This window comes from Labrus mixtus, chromosome 1 (assembly GCF_963584025.1).
Source record: "Labrus mixtus chromosome 1, fLabMix1.1, whole genome shotgun sequence".
NCBI classification, from domain to species: Eukaryota; Metazoa; Chordata; class Actinopteri; order Labriformes; family Labridae; genus Labrus; species Labrus mixtus.
This window is the reverse complement of record NC_083612.1, coordinates 33,729,648-33,743,181: the sequence shown is the minus strand read 5'-3', so window position 1 is coordinate 33,743,181 and position 13,534 is coordinate 33,729,648. Positions and strand designations below refer to the sequence as shown.

The 13,534-nt window shown below is 43.1% G+C and overlaps 1 protein-coding gene across 3 annotated transcripts in view; it reads left to right on the top strand.

The window, feature by feature from the left end:
* The window catches only part of lrrk1 (leucine-rich repeat kinase 1), an 84,621-nt gene extending 71,295 nt beyond the window's left edge, over positions 1-13,326 (top strand). For all 3 annotated transcript variants that reach the window (XM_061042724.1, XM_061042715.1, XM_061042732.1), the window contains 5 exons: positions 552-749; positions 2,542-2,756; positions 5,670-6,098; positions 6,238-6,339; positions 11,079-13,326. In XM_061042724.1, coding sequence (XP_060898707.1) covers positions 552-749; positions 2,542-2,756; positions 5,670-6,098; positions 6,238-6,339; positions 11,079-11,256 — 1,122 coding nt within the window. In that variant the 3' untranslated portion in view covers positions 11,257-13,326. The remainder of the gene's footprint in view (positions 1-551; positions 750-2,541; positions 2,757-5,669; positions 6,099-6,237; positions 6,340-11,078) is intronic.
* The last annotated feature ends 208 nt before the right edge of the window (positions 13,327-13,534 follow it).

Here is a 13,534-nt window from a genome sequence, read left to right as displayed (position 1 = left end):
GACTGATGTAAGCTTATAGGAGTTCAGTGTGGACCTGAATTGGGGAAAAAAAGCAGCACCCAAGATATAGCTGCTGAAGCTGCCCAGCCTTGAATGTGACTTTTATTATGCAGCGATGCCAGCGAGCTAGTTCAGGCAGACAGCTCAAGCTGCACTGATTTCACACCGACGTGCATTATTCTCCACAATCACCTGACAAACACATTCTCATAATAACGCCGTCTACTTAAGCGCCAGGATCCCGGCCGCTCCCTCTGCTCTGCACCAGTACTCTGTCCTCTTACTGCCCCACCACCACCACCCCAGCATCCATGTGAATAAAATAAGAAGTTCAGGTCTCATGACAACGTAATACTTTCTTCAATGCAGTGATTTTTTTACTGCAGTATTGGGGGGAGGGGAAACATAATTGTGACAGAAGTAAAGGTAAAAGTGTTCAGACTGAGAAACATGAAGAAATCCGAGCACTGAAAACATTTCATTTTGAAGAGTCTTGGAGGTGTCAACTGATTATTAGAAATATAAAGGTTGTCTGTGTTCCACCTGTTTAGAGCCTGGCCCAGGTGTTTGCTGGGATGTCTGATGGACTGCTGGCCGTGTACAGTATAGTGGAAGACTTACCTGTGGACGGGGAGACGTACCTGTGTTCACACACCCTCAACAAGACGGTGTTTGGTCTGAAGGACTCTGATCCCAGGCAGAGACCCTACCCCGTCAGGAGTATGGCTCTGGTCAGCAGCGGCTCCCAGGTGAGTTCACAATCAAGACTGGACTCTTGTGTTGATGAGCTGAGAGGGCTGCTGGAGAAAATGAAAGTATCAATGTAGGAGAGAAACCATGTCTGGACATTATGGACAATGAGTAAAAGGGGACTCTAAAAGATAAGAATGTTTTGTCTCCTGTAGATTTCTTCAGCCTGCAGCAGTGAAACAGGCTGTAATAACTGCAATGTTATCCTCGGTACGTCCAATCAAGCTCCCTCGTTCCTCATTCCTTGTACATGCAGTGTTAATCTCGTCAACCAAATTTGATGTCAGAATCGTCATCAAATGGGGAGCAAAATATTTTTTTGTTAATGTCAACATACTTTTTATTAATTCACGTATTGCACATCAACTTTTTTATCAAATATAACAGTTCATTTCACTGATCTTCTTTGTAGCATCAACGCTTGTTTGTGCTGAACTTAAATCACGTGAACACACTGAAATCGGAAAAACGACTTCCCAACTCGGAAACATGGACCACCTGAGCAGCACCTGAATGCAGCAGTGAGCTTCTGATAATCAAAATAAAAGCTCACGTCTGATTTTGTTGACTAAAATATCTTCTATTTTTATCAACTAAAATGATGTGCAATTTTAGACAGTGACTAATTGACTAAATTAAATCAAAAACAAATGACTAATGTCTGACTAAATATAAAAGGACATTTCCGTCAGGAGACTGTGACTAAATTAGAAAATGGTGTGAAGATTAACACTGTACATGTCGAAGAAAGCGATGGCAAAGAAGATAGAAACAGGGTGTTGGGGTAATGCCTCACTCGTGTGCTGTTGGGACACTTCAGTAGGAAACAACTGATTCAAGCTGATTTTGCCACTGACGCTCACTCGCCCACACAGTTAGGACAGGCTGTACTGTAAGTGTCTGACAACATTAATGCCAGGTGCTGATAAAACAGGTCAGGCTGTGAGATTCAGAACGTGAGAAAGATGCTGAAACTTCTGCAGCTGTCAAAGACTTCTGTGTGGAGAAAAAAAAACGTTTTAAAAAAAGGAACAAAAATGATGACAAGAGAAAACTGGTAAAACTAACTTCTCATAAGACATGAAAATAAAACCGACAGTCGTCTAAATGTAAATATGTCCTCTCTCCGCTCTTACTAAGGGAGAGAAAGGTATATTTATCACTCATATTTACCCTAAAAGACTCTAATACATTCTGAAGGTGTTTCGTCTCCTGGCTGCAGTAATCTACTAAAGCATTTCCAAAACAATCATCCAAACTGTACTGACATTTTTTGATTCTTGATACTTTTTGATATTACTTGTTTTAATACAATATAATCTTTGTTATTCGTTTTTGTAAAGATTTATTTTTGGGCTTTTTGTGCCTTTAATGTAGAGATAGGACAGTAGATAGAGTCGGAAATCAGGGAGAGAGAGAGTCGGGAATAACATGCGGGAAAGGAGCCACAGGTGGGATTTGAACCTGGGATACAGCCTCCATACATGGGGCGCATGCACTAACCACTGCGCCACCAGCGCCCCAATCATTGTTATTTTAATGATTGATAGTATGGAAAAGTAGAGAAGCTTTAAGAAATACTGTAGATCTTCAGTCATATTTTAAACAAAAGCTGCAGCGAGAGAAAGAGAGAGCAGTACATTAACACAAAAATAAATTAGTATGCATTAAGACAGTGTGAAGGGATTTACCTGCAATTTTTCATTCAATAAAAAACAATAAATTTGCAAACATTAGGTGTCAAGGACCATTGAACACTTAAGTTTCACCACATTGTCCTGTGCTCACCAGTTGTGGTTCTCCAACGGTCCGGGTGTTCTGGTCATCGACTGTCAGAACCTTCAGGCAGTTCGAAGGCTGGAGACCTACAGCCCTTTGTCCACCATCGTCTCCATGACAACCAGCTTCAGCCTGTGGGGGGAGGAGGCGGTGTGGACGCTGGATGACCACACCAACACCCTGCTGCTCTATCACGCAGCCTCCTACCAACTGTGTGCAAAGTACTGGTGAGTAACCAAAACCTTTTTGGATTGGATTGGAAAATCTTTATTATCCACGAGGGGCAATGTAGTTTGTAACAGGTCAATAAAGACAATACATACAAAAAAAACATCAAAGACATAAATATAAAACATTACTACCATGGTTATCATCATGAGTGACATGAGTGAGATAAGCGAAACAAAGACCAGATTCAGATTCAGACTTTTTATTGTCCCACAAGGGGAAATTTGCGTTGCAACAGGAGCACACAGAAGACAAGAAACACAAGGACAACATCAACATATGATGGTGGACCAAAACAAATTAAAAAAATCAGTCAACATAGCAAAATATAAAACCAAATAAAAACAGCACAATAAAATCAGTCAAGTGCCCGTACCAGAATGGAAATTCAAGTTATTAAAGTGCAAAGTGGAGATGTGCAAATGTGCAATTCAAGTGCAAAAAGAGCAACAAATAGCTAATTGTTGTTTAACATATTAATTGCACTTGGTAAAAATAAGACCTGGAGTCTTTTTAGTCTTCCTCACTGGAGCTCTAGAACGACGATCTGAGGGTTAAAGGTCAAACTCACTGTGAAGTGGGTGATCTGGGATCACAAGTATGGCCCTAGCTTTCCTCAGGACCTGCTGATTATACAAGGTCAAAAGCCCAACCCTGAACCAACAGTTCATAGTAGAAGTGTACAGCTTATTCAAAAACCCATCAGCTAATGGGACAAACATCCTCAGGTATGTCTCAGGTTTGATTTGGCCTTCCTAACATAAGTGACCCTCCTCCCTGTAGGCAGGAGTCTGAACTCAGCATGCAGAGGGGGTTGAGTGTCTTCCAGGATGGCCTTTGCCTTCTGAGTGTCTCTTTTGTTATCTGAAATAAAAGTGTAAACGAAGCTAGAAAAAAACAGTGTCTGATGTAAACTGTTTTTTGTAATGACAAAACTAACTACTATGGAAAATGTTTTTATTTTTGTCATACACCTGCTTTGCTTTATACACCTGCTGGATACTTTGGGTGGATTTGACCTCCAGTTCTATAGCTGTTGCCCATGGGTGTCATAGTCCGGGGGCAAAGTGGGACTGACTACCCAGCAGCCCTTAAACAAATCCATAGTGTTTAAGATTTGTTTTTCTGTTATAGGTAAAGGAAAACTGGAGGATGCATAAGAACATGCATAGCTCTCTCTCTCTACTCTTAAATTATTGTTTTAAATCTGTCAGATGCTAAAAAACACTTTTTAAATGCGGATAATACATTGTTTCATTCGTTGTTATTCTTACATTGTATTGCAATAGAGTTTAAGGATATCTGTTTAGATTACATGGCAACAAAAGTAATAATAATAATAATACATTTTATTTATAAGCGCCTTTCAAGACACACAAGGACACTGTACAACAATCAACATTTAAAAACAACGATGGATAAAAACAGCATACAATAAAGAAATGAAATGTAGGACAGTGTAATTGCAGTTTAAAATGTTAGAGTGAGTAGGAGATCTTGAACAGATGGGTTTTGAGCAGCTGAAAGCTCTGCCCCCCCAGGGTACGGTGAGGTGGATGGAGGAGGAGGATCTGAGGGAGCGGGCTGAAGTGGCGATGTGAAGGAGGTCAGACAGATATGGAGGGGCGAGGTTGTGGATGGCGTTGAAGGTGTACAGGAGGAGTCTGAAGATGATTCTTTGCTTCACCGGGAGCCAGTGGAGTTGCTGTAGGATGGGGGTGATGTGATGGTATGAGGGGTTTTGGTGACAATACGGGCAGCAGAGTTTTGAACCAATTGGAGCTTATGGAGGGACTTATGAGGGAGGCCGAAGAGGAGAGAATTACAATAATCAATACGGGAGGTGACGAGGCTGTGGACAAGGATGGAGGCAGTATGGGGGGTGAGGGAGGGGCGGAGACGGTTGATGTTGTGGAAGTATGCAGACCGGGTAATGTTATTGATATGGGATTTGAATGATAGTGTGCTATCGAGGATGACACCCAGACTCTTAACCTGAGGGGAAGGGGAAACTGAGGAGCTGTCAATAGTGAGGGAGAAACTGCCAACTTTGGATAATATGGATTTAGTGCCGACGGGAAGGATCTCGGTTTTATCACTGTTTAATTTAAGGAAGTTTGAGGAGAACCAGGATTTTATTTCAGATAAACAAGAAGTGAGGGAGGAGGGTGGAGGTGTGGAGTTTGGTTTACTGGAGAGGTAGAGCTGGGTGTCATCCGTGAAGCAGTGGAAAAGTATATTGAATTTACGGAAAATATTGCCAAGGGGGAGAAGGTAGGTGATGAAGAGAAGGGGCCCCAGGACAGAGCCCTAGGGCACACCTGTAGTGACTGGGGAAGGCTCGGATTTGAAGGATTTGAGCTGTATGAACTGAGTGTGGCCTGAGAGATAAGAGTGGAACCAGGTGTGAGTGATGCCAATGGAGGAGAGTCTACTGAGGAGGATGGGGTGTGAGATAGTGTCAAAGGCTTCACTCAGGTCAAGAAGGATGAGGATGGAAAGTAAGCCAGAGTCAGAAGCAATGAGGAGATCGTTGGTGATTTTTAGTAGAGCAGTTTCTGTACTGTGACGGGGGCAGAAACCGGACTGGAAGGGCTCATAGAGGTCAGAACTGTCATTTGATGCAGGGGGGTGGGGCAACAGTATTATCTCAGGGTTGACTGAGGCTGTGGTGGAGGGGCCCAATGTGAGATCTTTTCATGGGGCTCAGAAACCCTGGAGATGCTCCTGACTGAGGCAGCATGTGAGATAACTTTCTGTCTGTGTTTCCAGCCTGTCCTTTTTAGTCTCTCCCCCTGACGAGAATGTCATATTCCATCAAACTAAAACTAAATAAAAAGTTCAAATCTAAATAAACAAAAAAAACAGTGTTAAAAAAACTAGTAAAAAACATTTTAATGTCGTGATTTCAGGTGTGGAGACATTCATCCTCTGCGGGATATCTTTAGCGTGCAGCGGCCTGCAGGTGTAACCACGGTAACAGATGTTGAGCACACAGAGCAGCGGGAGCAGCAAGACCGAACTAATGGCGGCAACGTTTCGCTGATCTACAGCGAGGAGGCAGGCACTCAGATCATCCAGCATCAGGACTCACTGACGGACTGCTGCTCCACGTCGTCGTCCTGCTCCCTGGAGCTGCCGGGCTCAGGCGGCTCCAGCTTTGCGCTCAACAGTGTGGCGCCCCCTGCAGACCAGGAGGAGAATTGCAGGGACCAGAACCAGCAGGTATCCACCAACCCTGAAAGCAATCCGGACTCTGCAGGAACCCTGAACACTACTACACTGCCAAAGCTACAAGCCTTCACTGTGCTGTCAGTGAACGGCACGTTGTGGGTCCCCAGGTACACAACACTGCACACACACACACTCAACACAACACAAAGACAATCGGCATCATAACACACTGAACTCATATTAAATGAAGGGAGAATGTTTTTTTTTCTCATCACATTTTGTGGTTTTGTGTTGTTTGTGTGTCAGGCGTGGAGGAGACATAATGGTCATCGAGATTCAGCCCCATGCTGACCAGCTGAGGGGGCGTGTCGTTGCCGTCCTCAATCCACCCGGATGTTCCTCTTTAGGGTGAGCTCACCTCTCCGTGATGTACCATAGAAGCTCTTTGTTTCATCTTTAAGCCACTTTCTTTACGTCTGAAAAGTCTTGATATTTCATTTGATTCACTGTTCATTTACGTCATGTTTCCAGGACTTTTATCATTAATCTTTAATGCAGTCTTCATGAAATATAGCAAAAGAAACGTACTGATGGCTGTGTCTGAAAGCGCTTACTAACGTACTGCAAACTACACCGAATTTAACAAAAATAAACATCTGTTTTCAGAACGTACATACTTTTTTTTCTTTTTTTCTCGTGAACCCCTCTCTCTCTCTAACCGTTCTGTCTTGCCATCATGCGGGGGAAGAGAGATAGCCTGTCCACTCGGTGAAGATGTTTTTAGAGAGATAATGGCAGACTGTCATCTTAAATGAACAACTGAAGAAGAACCAACATACTTAACAAACTGAAGGAAAGACTTTGTTTGGTCTAAAATAAAAAGTGAATCATCTTTTGGCTGCATATCAGAATGGAGAGCCTACAAACAGCTGCACTCGCTCTGAACACTGAGGAAGGGGTGAAGGGGGAGGAGGGGAAGGCGGTGAGCTGAAGGGACAGCTTTGTTTTGATTTGATAGACTGGTGCTTACTGTGAAAGTTGTGTATTATACGTTTGACATGATTTAGATTGGACCGCATGGTGGTGCAGTGGTTAGCGCTGTTGTCTTGAGGAGGTTCCTGGTTCAAAATCCCGTCTGACAGGAGCTTCTCTGTGTGGAGTTTGTATGTTCTCCCCGTGCTTGTGTGGGTTTCTCTCCGGGTACTCCGGCTTCCTCCCACAGTCCAAAGTCATGCTCCTTAAGTTAATCTGTGACTCTTAGTTGCCCGTAGGTGTGAATGTGAGAGTGGCTGGATGTCTGTCTCTATATCGCCTTCCTAAAATAATGGCTTACGTCAAGTTTTTCAGAAAACACAAAAAGCTGATCCATATATTGAATATATGATATTAATTCATTCTTTCACTCAAAAAGGTTATAACAATAGATGGCTATTGACATACTAATAACAATTTCTGTCAATTATATAACATCAGAGTAATAAATGACTTTAACATGCCTTTGTGACTTTTTGTGAATTTTAAACATTCAACAATAAAGCATAGCTAACACACTAACTAAACATAGTGTAATGCTGAGGAGGGGGCACGAGCCCCGAATCATGGAAATAACTTCAGTGATAGAGTGGTATGTTGTCATTCTTCTTGAAGCAGCTTCTTGAAAAGCTAAAGTCACATTGACTTTTGACTTAGACAAAATAAGTCACACTCTTGACATAGGCCATTATACTACGGGGGGGGGGGGGGGGGGGGGGGGGGATCGCATGATCTGTTTAACTGAGGATGTAGGCGACTTTACCAGAGGTGGCAAGCATCATGAGGAGATGATTTATGAAAAAAAAAAACATTTTTATCAAAAAATAACTTAGGCCATTATTTTAGGAAGGTGATGATATGTCAGCCCTGTGATTGACAGTCCAGAGTGTACCCCGCATCGGCTCCATCCCCCGCAACCCCAGATGGGAAAAAGTGGCATCGATTGTTTTTGATTTTACAAATTAGACATCGTAGAATATCAGAACCCTTTTGCAATCATCACCTGTCATTGTTTGATGGACTGTATGCCTCTGGGAATGGATGCGAAATCCTCTGTTATTCTGGTGAAGCGCTGAACAACTTCCAGGCCAGACTTCCTTTTCTTAACACTCCAAACTTTTTGGCTCTGTGAGACTTTTTTTTTTTTTTGGTGTCTAATTATCAAACTTTGATGCAAATGTATTTACATTTTTCTTAAATTTTGGGTGTAAGTCCTCAGTCATGAAGGGGTCTTAGTGTGTTTTCTTCCACCTGCATAGAGCCTTCTTACCAGTTGTGTATGAAACCATTTAGATGTGAGGAGGAAAACAAAAAGAACCTTAATATTGGGTCGTAATAAAGAGGTTTCTAACCCTGAGCCTTCACAGGATCCTTCATCGTATGCTTATGGAGCTCCACTGACTCCATCATTATTTCTTTAAAGCAGCTGCTCCTCTGTGGAAAAAGAGAGCCTCTGTGTGAACCTGTGCAGAGCGGCCTGCCTGTTAGCAGCAGCCAATAAAAGGGCCACCCAATGCAGGCTCCTTAATAAGCACCTATTACATGGAGCACCTGTAATGCAGGTAATACGCTCTGAGGTCACGGCTCAGGTCAGGGGAGAGGTCTTCAGGTCTGTTTCATAGCTCCTGTTCTCCTTACCGTACTGTACCTGCTTCTCTGAATGGAGACATTCACTCGATCTTAAAGGATCGAACCCTGAGTTATCACTGTAGACTTGCTACCTTTCAAACATATTTCAGGCCTCAAGTGACAGAGAGGTCCATAAAGTTAGACAGAGAGTGGGGAATGACATGCAGGAAAGAAGTCGTAGGTCAGTTTCGAACCCGGGCCGCCCACTTGGAGGACCATAGCCTCCGTACATGGGGGCGTGCGCACTAACTACTAGGCTACCCGCGCCCCACCCATTTTCTAAACAGATCCAATTCAGTTGAGCGTTTTTAAGAGTTCAGCATTCCCCCAAGCATCAAAGCCCTTGGTATCAGCTGCTTTCAGTTAAAAAAAAAAGACTTCAGGGGCGCCATTAGCCTAGCGGTTATCTCGCGTGCAAGCATGGCGCTACACTGGGGCTAGGGGGCGCTATAGCCCCATCATCTGATCCAACCTTCACAACAGGGTCCTAAGACGCTGACTAGACTCTTCTCCTCTGTCGCCCCCCGGTGGTGGAATGAACTTCCAAACTCCATTGGATCTGCAGAGTCCCTCTGCACCTTTAAGAAAAAGCTAAAGACCCAGCTCTTTCATGAATACCTACTAACTTAATGATGATGGTCTCCATATTATTGATGATGATGATGGTAGTGACGATGGTTTTTGTTTGATAACGATGACTTATAAGATGGTTTCTATACTGATTAGAGCTCTCAAGAACTGCCCTCAATGTTGTGCTTTGCCTCTGGTCACTTCCTGTCAGCACCTGTGTGTCCAATCAGACTCAAAGCTGATCGTTTGCTCTTCCTGACATTGTTCCCTTTTTTCTAGATCCTTGCTTGTGTTGTACTTACTCTCTGATGTACGTCGCTTTGGATAAAAGAGTCTGATAAGTGAATTGTAGAATCATAAATCTGTCTAGCTCCAGTTAAGCTTCCTTCAAGTATTTTGGTAGGTTTTTTTTGTTTTTTTTATAAAATGTGAAAATAGCACCCCAACATATTAGTCAAGCTCCCCCTCAGCCCTATGAGAAAAAAATCCTGGCGCCGTCCCTGCGTGTGCACCATTGGAGGGGCTGCCGCGGGTTCAAATCCAACCTTGATCCCTTGCTGCCTGTCATCCCCCCCACTCTCTCCTCCCAACATTTCATTTTTCTCTACAGCTGCCCTCTATCCAATAAAGGAAAACATGCCCAAAAGAAAAAACCTCAGAATAAAACAAATACTTTGACTTTTGGAACACGGCCGTAGAGTTGTTGCAGTACCAGAATTTTAAATGTTGATATAATTCCAATGAAAATCAAAGGAAGTGAATACCTGTTTGATACCACAGTAACGAAAACAGAAGTCATAAATGCTAGAAGATAATGTCTTGTTTTTAATTCCCAAAATTGCAGGCAAACTCCTGCACACTGTCTAGATTGCATAAAAACATTGGCTCATAAACAGACAGCGGCGTGCGCCACTATTCTCTCTCCTGAATATCATCATTCTGAATTGATGTCATTCATAGTCAAATATTTAGATAGAAGCAGATTTCCCGGCTAAATCTAGTCTAAACATAGACAACGTTTTAACAATAAATAAACTCTTAGTTTTGAACGTCATTTCAACAAATGTTTTCTTGGTGAGGTCAAGGCGCTGCCAGGGCAGAAAACATTGTTACTTTTTATCAAAGTAGTCTGGTGTGTTTAAAGAGAGTGATGAAACAGCTGTTTTTTGTTAAGAAACATGTCTTCCTCAAAAGTTGTCTATCAGGGATTCTTTCTGTAATATTGTCAGACACTTAGAACATCAATCTGAGCCTGTAGGTGACGATAACTTTACGTAGACACAGAAAGATTGTAGTCATTAGTCTTATTCACTGCTGCAGGATGAAACAATCTCATTAAGTTGTTCAAAAACTGTTTGAAAACTACAGTCATTCAGACCAAAACGTGTGAAACGAGGTCCAGGTTCCCCTTTTAATGGTCGTTCAGAGGACACCTCACCTGTTTCTGCAGTCGAGCGGCTGTATATCACCAAACAGGATAATAACACACCTCAGAAAGATGAAACAACAATGGATAAAGATAATTCAGGGTTGTTGTGCATGATACATGGCTGCAGGGTCACTCAAAGCCCTCCTTCCTCCCAGAATGCTTTGTGTCACAGCTTCCATAAATTACAGTCAGCTTTAAAGGAGATTGCATTCTTAAATATTGTTATTTTAAAATGTCTTCAGAGGAGCATTTAACGGCAGATTGAGTTATTTAGCAGCCTGTGGACAAACAGTAACCTCTGTGTCACATTCAGTATGCTCAGGAGCTGCTTCCTAGAACTTCCCACTGGTTTCTAAGAACAGCTAATTACAGAGCACAGAGATGCCACCAGCTTTAGCTCCTCCCCCGCCCTGCATCCTCACACATCTCTCTCTCTCTCTCTCTCTCACTCTCTCTCTCTCTCTCTCTCTCGCTCTCGTTCTCTCAGGATCCTGGAGGAGGCAGCACTGGTGGCTAAGGACACGGTCGTATGTGGCTTTCAGAAGGAAAACACGGAGTGGTGCCTGTGTGTCTGGAGGGGCTGGGGCAGCCATGAGCTGGAAGTCTTCTTCCAGTCGTACGAGGAGCTGGGCCGCCTGGAGACCAGCATGAGGAGAAGAAGGTAGCTGTTGTTGCTGCAGAATCACGGCTCTGTGGAGGAGGGCTAGCGAGGGGAGCGCTACGCCACAGACTGTTAGTGTTCAGATAGGGAAGGGGAGGGGGGGGGCGGCCCAGAGCTGACATCAAGTCAATGTAGGAGGAGGATGGAGGAGGAGAGGGGGGTCGAAGCCTCCAGCTGTGACCAGCTGTTTGCCCACTCAACAACAGTAACAATCAGAAGTGAAAAACAAATACAAAACTCAACAAGCCCTGATGCTGAGATCAGAGTTTCCTGAAGTGAACTCCACACACAGTTTTTTCCACTTTGTTCCTGCTTACAGGTTATTAAAGTAACAGTATGTAACTTTTCCTCCATAAACATATTATTTACAAAGTCAATCTAATAGCAGAATAACTTTCAACAGGTGAGAATGTCTTCTCTTTTATGTCCACCCAGAGCCCTGGTCACCTGTTTTCAGCACTATGTAACTTAAGCCACAAGTTGAAGTTAAATTTCAGAAGTGCATACGGCTTTACAAGCACTAGTTCACACAGCAGCTAAAAAGAAGCCAGTTAGCTCGTCTCTATGCTCTTTAATATCTGTGATGCTGTCATTATCTGTGACATTGTCGTCTCATGTTTGGCAGCTTCACTGGGTGCAGAAAGTCATCTAAACCCTAAATCTAGCTTATGCCACAAAGTGATCTCTTTCACTATTGATCTTAAGTTAGCTTTACGTTTTGAACGTTTACAAACTTATCTCAAATAGCATTAAATAAATTAGCGTAGCCTTTAGCCTTTAGCAAACAATGGCTTGTAGACACTAGCAGAGTCATATTTGGGCAAAGTGCGGTGATATTACTGAACCTTGTCAGTCGACGTAGTTCTTCGGCTTCTCACAAAGCCTTTGCAGCCTCTGTCTCTTAACAGATGCTGGTCGTCGTTGAGGGAGAGGCCACAGCATTTATTTTTTTTCCGACAGTGCAGTTGCACTTACAGACCTCAAACAGGCGCTAAAGCATACCAATCCAAATGCCTCCATACTGTTCCTTTAAAGCTGGTGGGTTTTGATATTTTGTAGTTTATATTTGGTCCCTGTCAGCAGTTTGGTCATGATCAGGTTTCAGATGCTCCAGATGTGAGGGAGTGCTTGTGTCTGACTCCAGCTGCTGCAGTTTACTCTTTGTTTCTGTTTCCCTTCATTACCGAGCTGTGAGCTCTCTGGACAGGGACATTCTTCAGGGGACGAGTAATGACCGTTTTTAAAAGTGAAGCTGGTAATGCTAGAGAACAGCTGTGATTGACAGATGGCGATGGCTCTGACTCTTTCACATGCTCTTTATCTCTTCTCCTGTGTGTTCCTCCCTCATGCATGTGAATCTGCATGCTCGCCTCTGCTTCCACAGAATCCTGGAAAAATAACCGACCGACATCTGTGTCCTGTGCAGCATTACTCGACAGAGCAGAGCGTTTAGTAATCAAACCCTGCTGCAGGTCCTCGCTGAGGAAAGACACCAAAGCTGTGACTGTAGGTCAACATCTCTGTGAATAATGAAATATTTTCACCCTCTCCTTCTGACTCTCACATTCAGCAGGGATCAGCAGGAGTGATGAAGACAAAGTGATAATAAGTGAACAATTTTGGACTCCCGCTTCATTAGTCTTGTTGCTCTCTCAGTCGGAGTGCGTGCTCATGGAGCGGTCAAAGCCCCCCGCCGGTCAGACTGAGTTGTTTCAAACTGAACTCTGGGACTTGTTTTATTCAAGAGGAATATTTTTTTGTATATATTGAAATCTGGGTCCTCTGTTAGAAAGGGAAACAAAAAGATGAAAAAATCTGATCACAAATGATCGTGAATGAATGAAACACTCACAAGGGGTCTGTTCTCCTCGCATGGTTTTACATGAATAAATCATTTTATCTTTTCAGCTTCGTTGACTTGAGTTGGCTCCTAAAGTTGCCAGTAAATACCTGTATATTGTCAATAAGGCTTTTTGGTAATGCAGAGGTTATTTATTTACCAGAGTGTATAATGAATGTGTAGTTGTTGTGTACATAATTATGTATTATGATACTGAATAAAGTTCTTATAATACGTCTGTTGTTTTTCTGTTTTAATGCCTGAGACAAGGTTAATGGTGAATGGACTTGAGCACGCTTTTCTAGTCTTCTGACTAATCAAAGAGCTTTTACACCGCAGGTCACACCTACACATTCACACACTGATGGTAGAGGCTGCTGAGTAAAGTGTCCCATCAGTATTTACTAATCCATCATTCACATTCATACGCCCCCCGACGAAG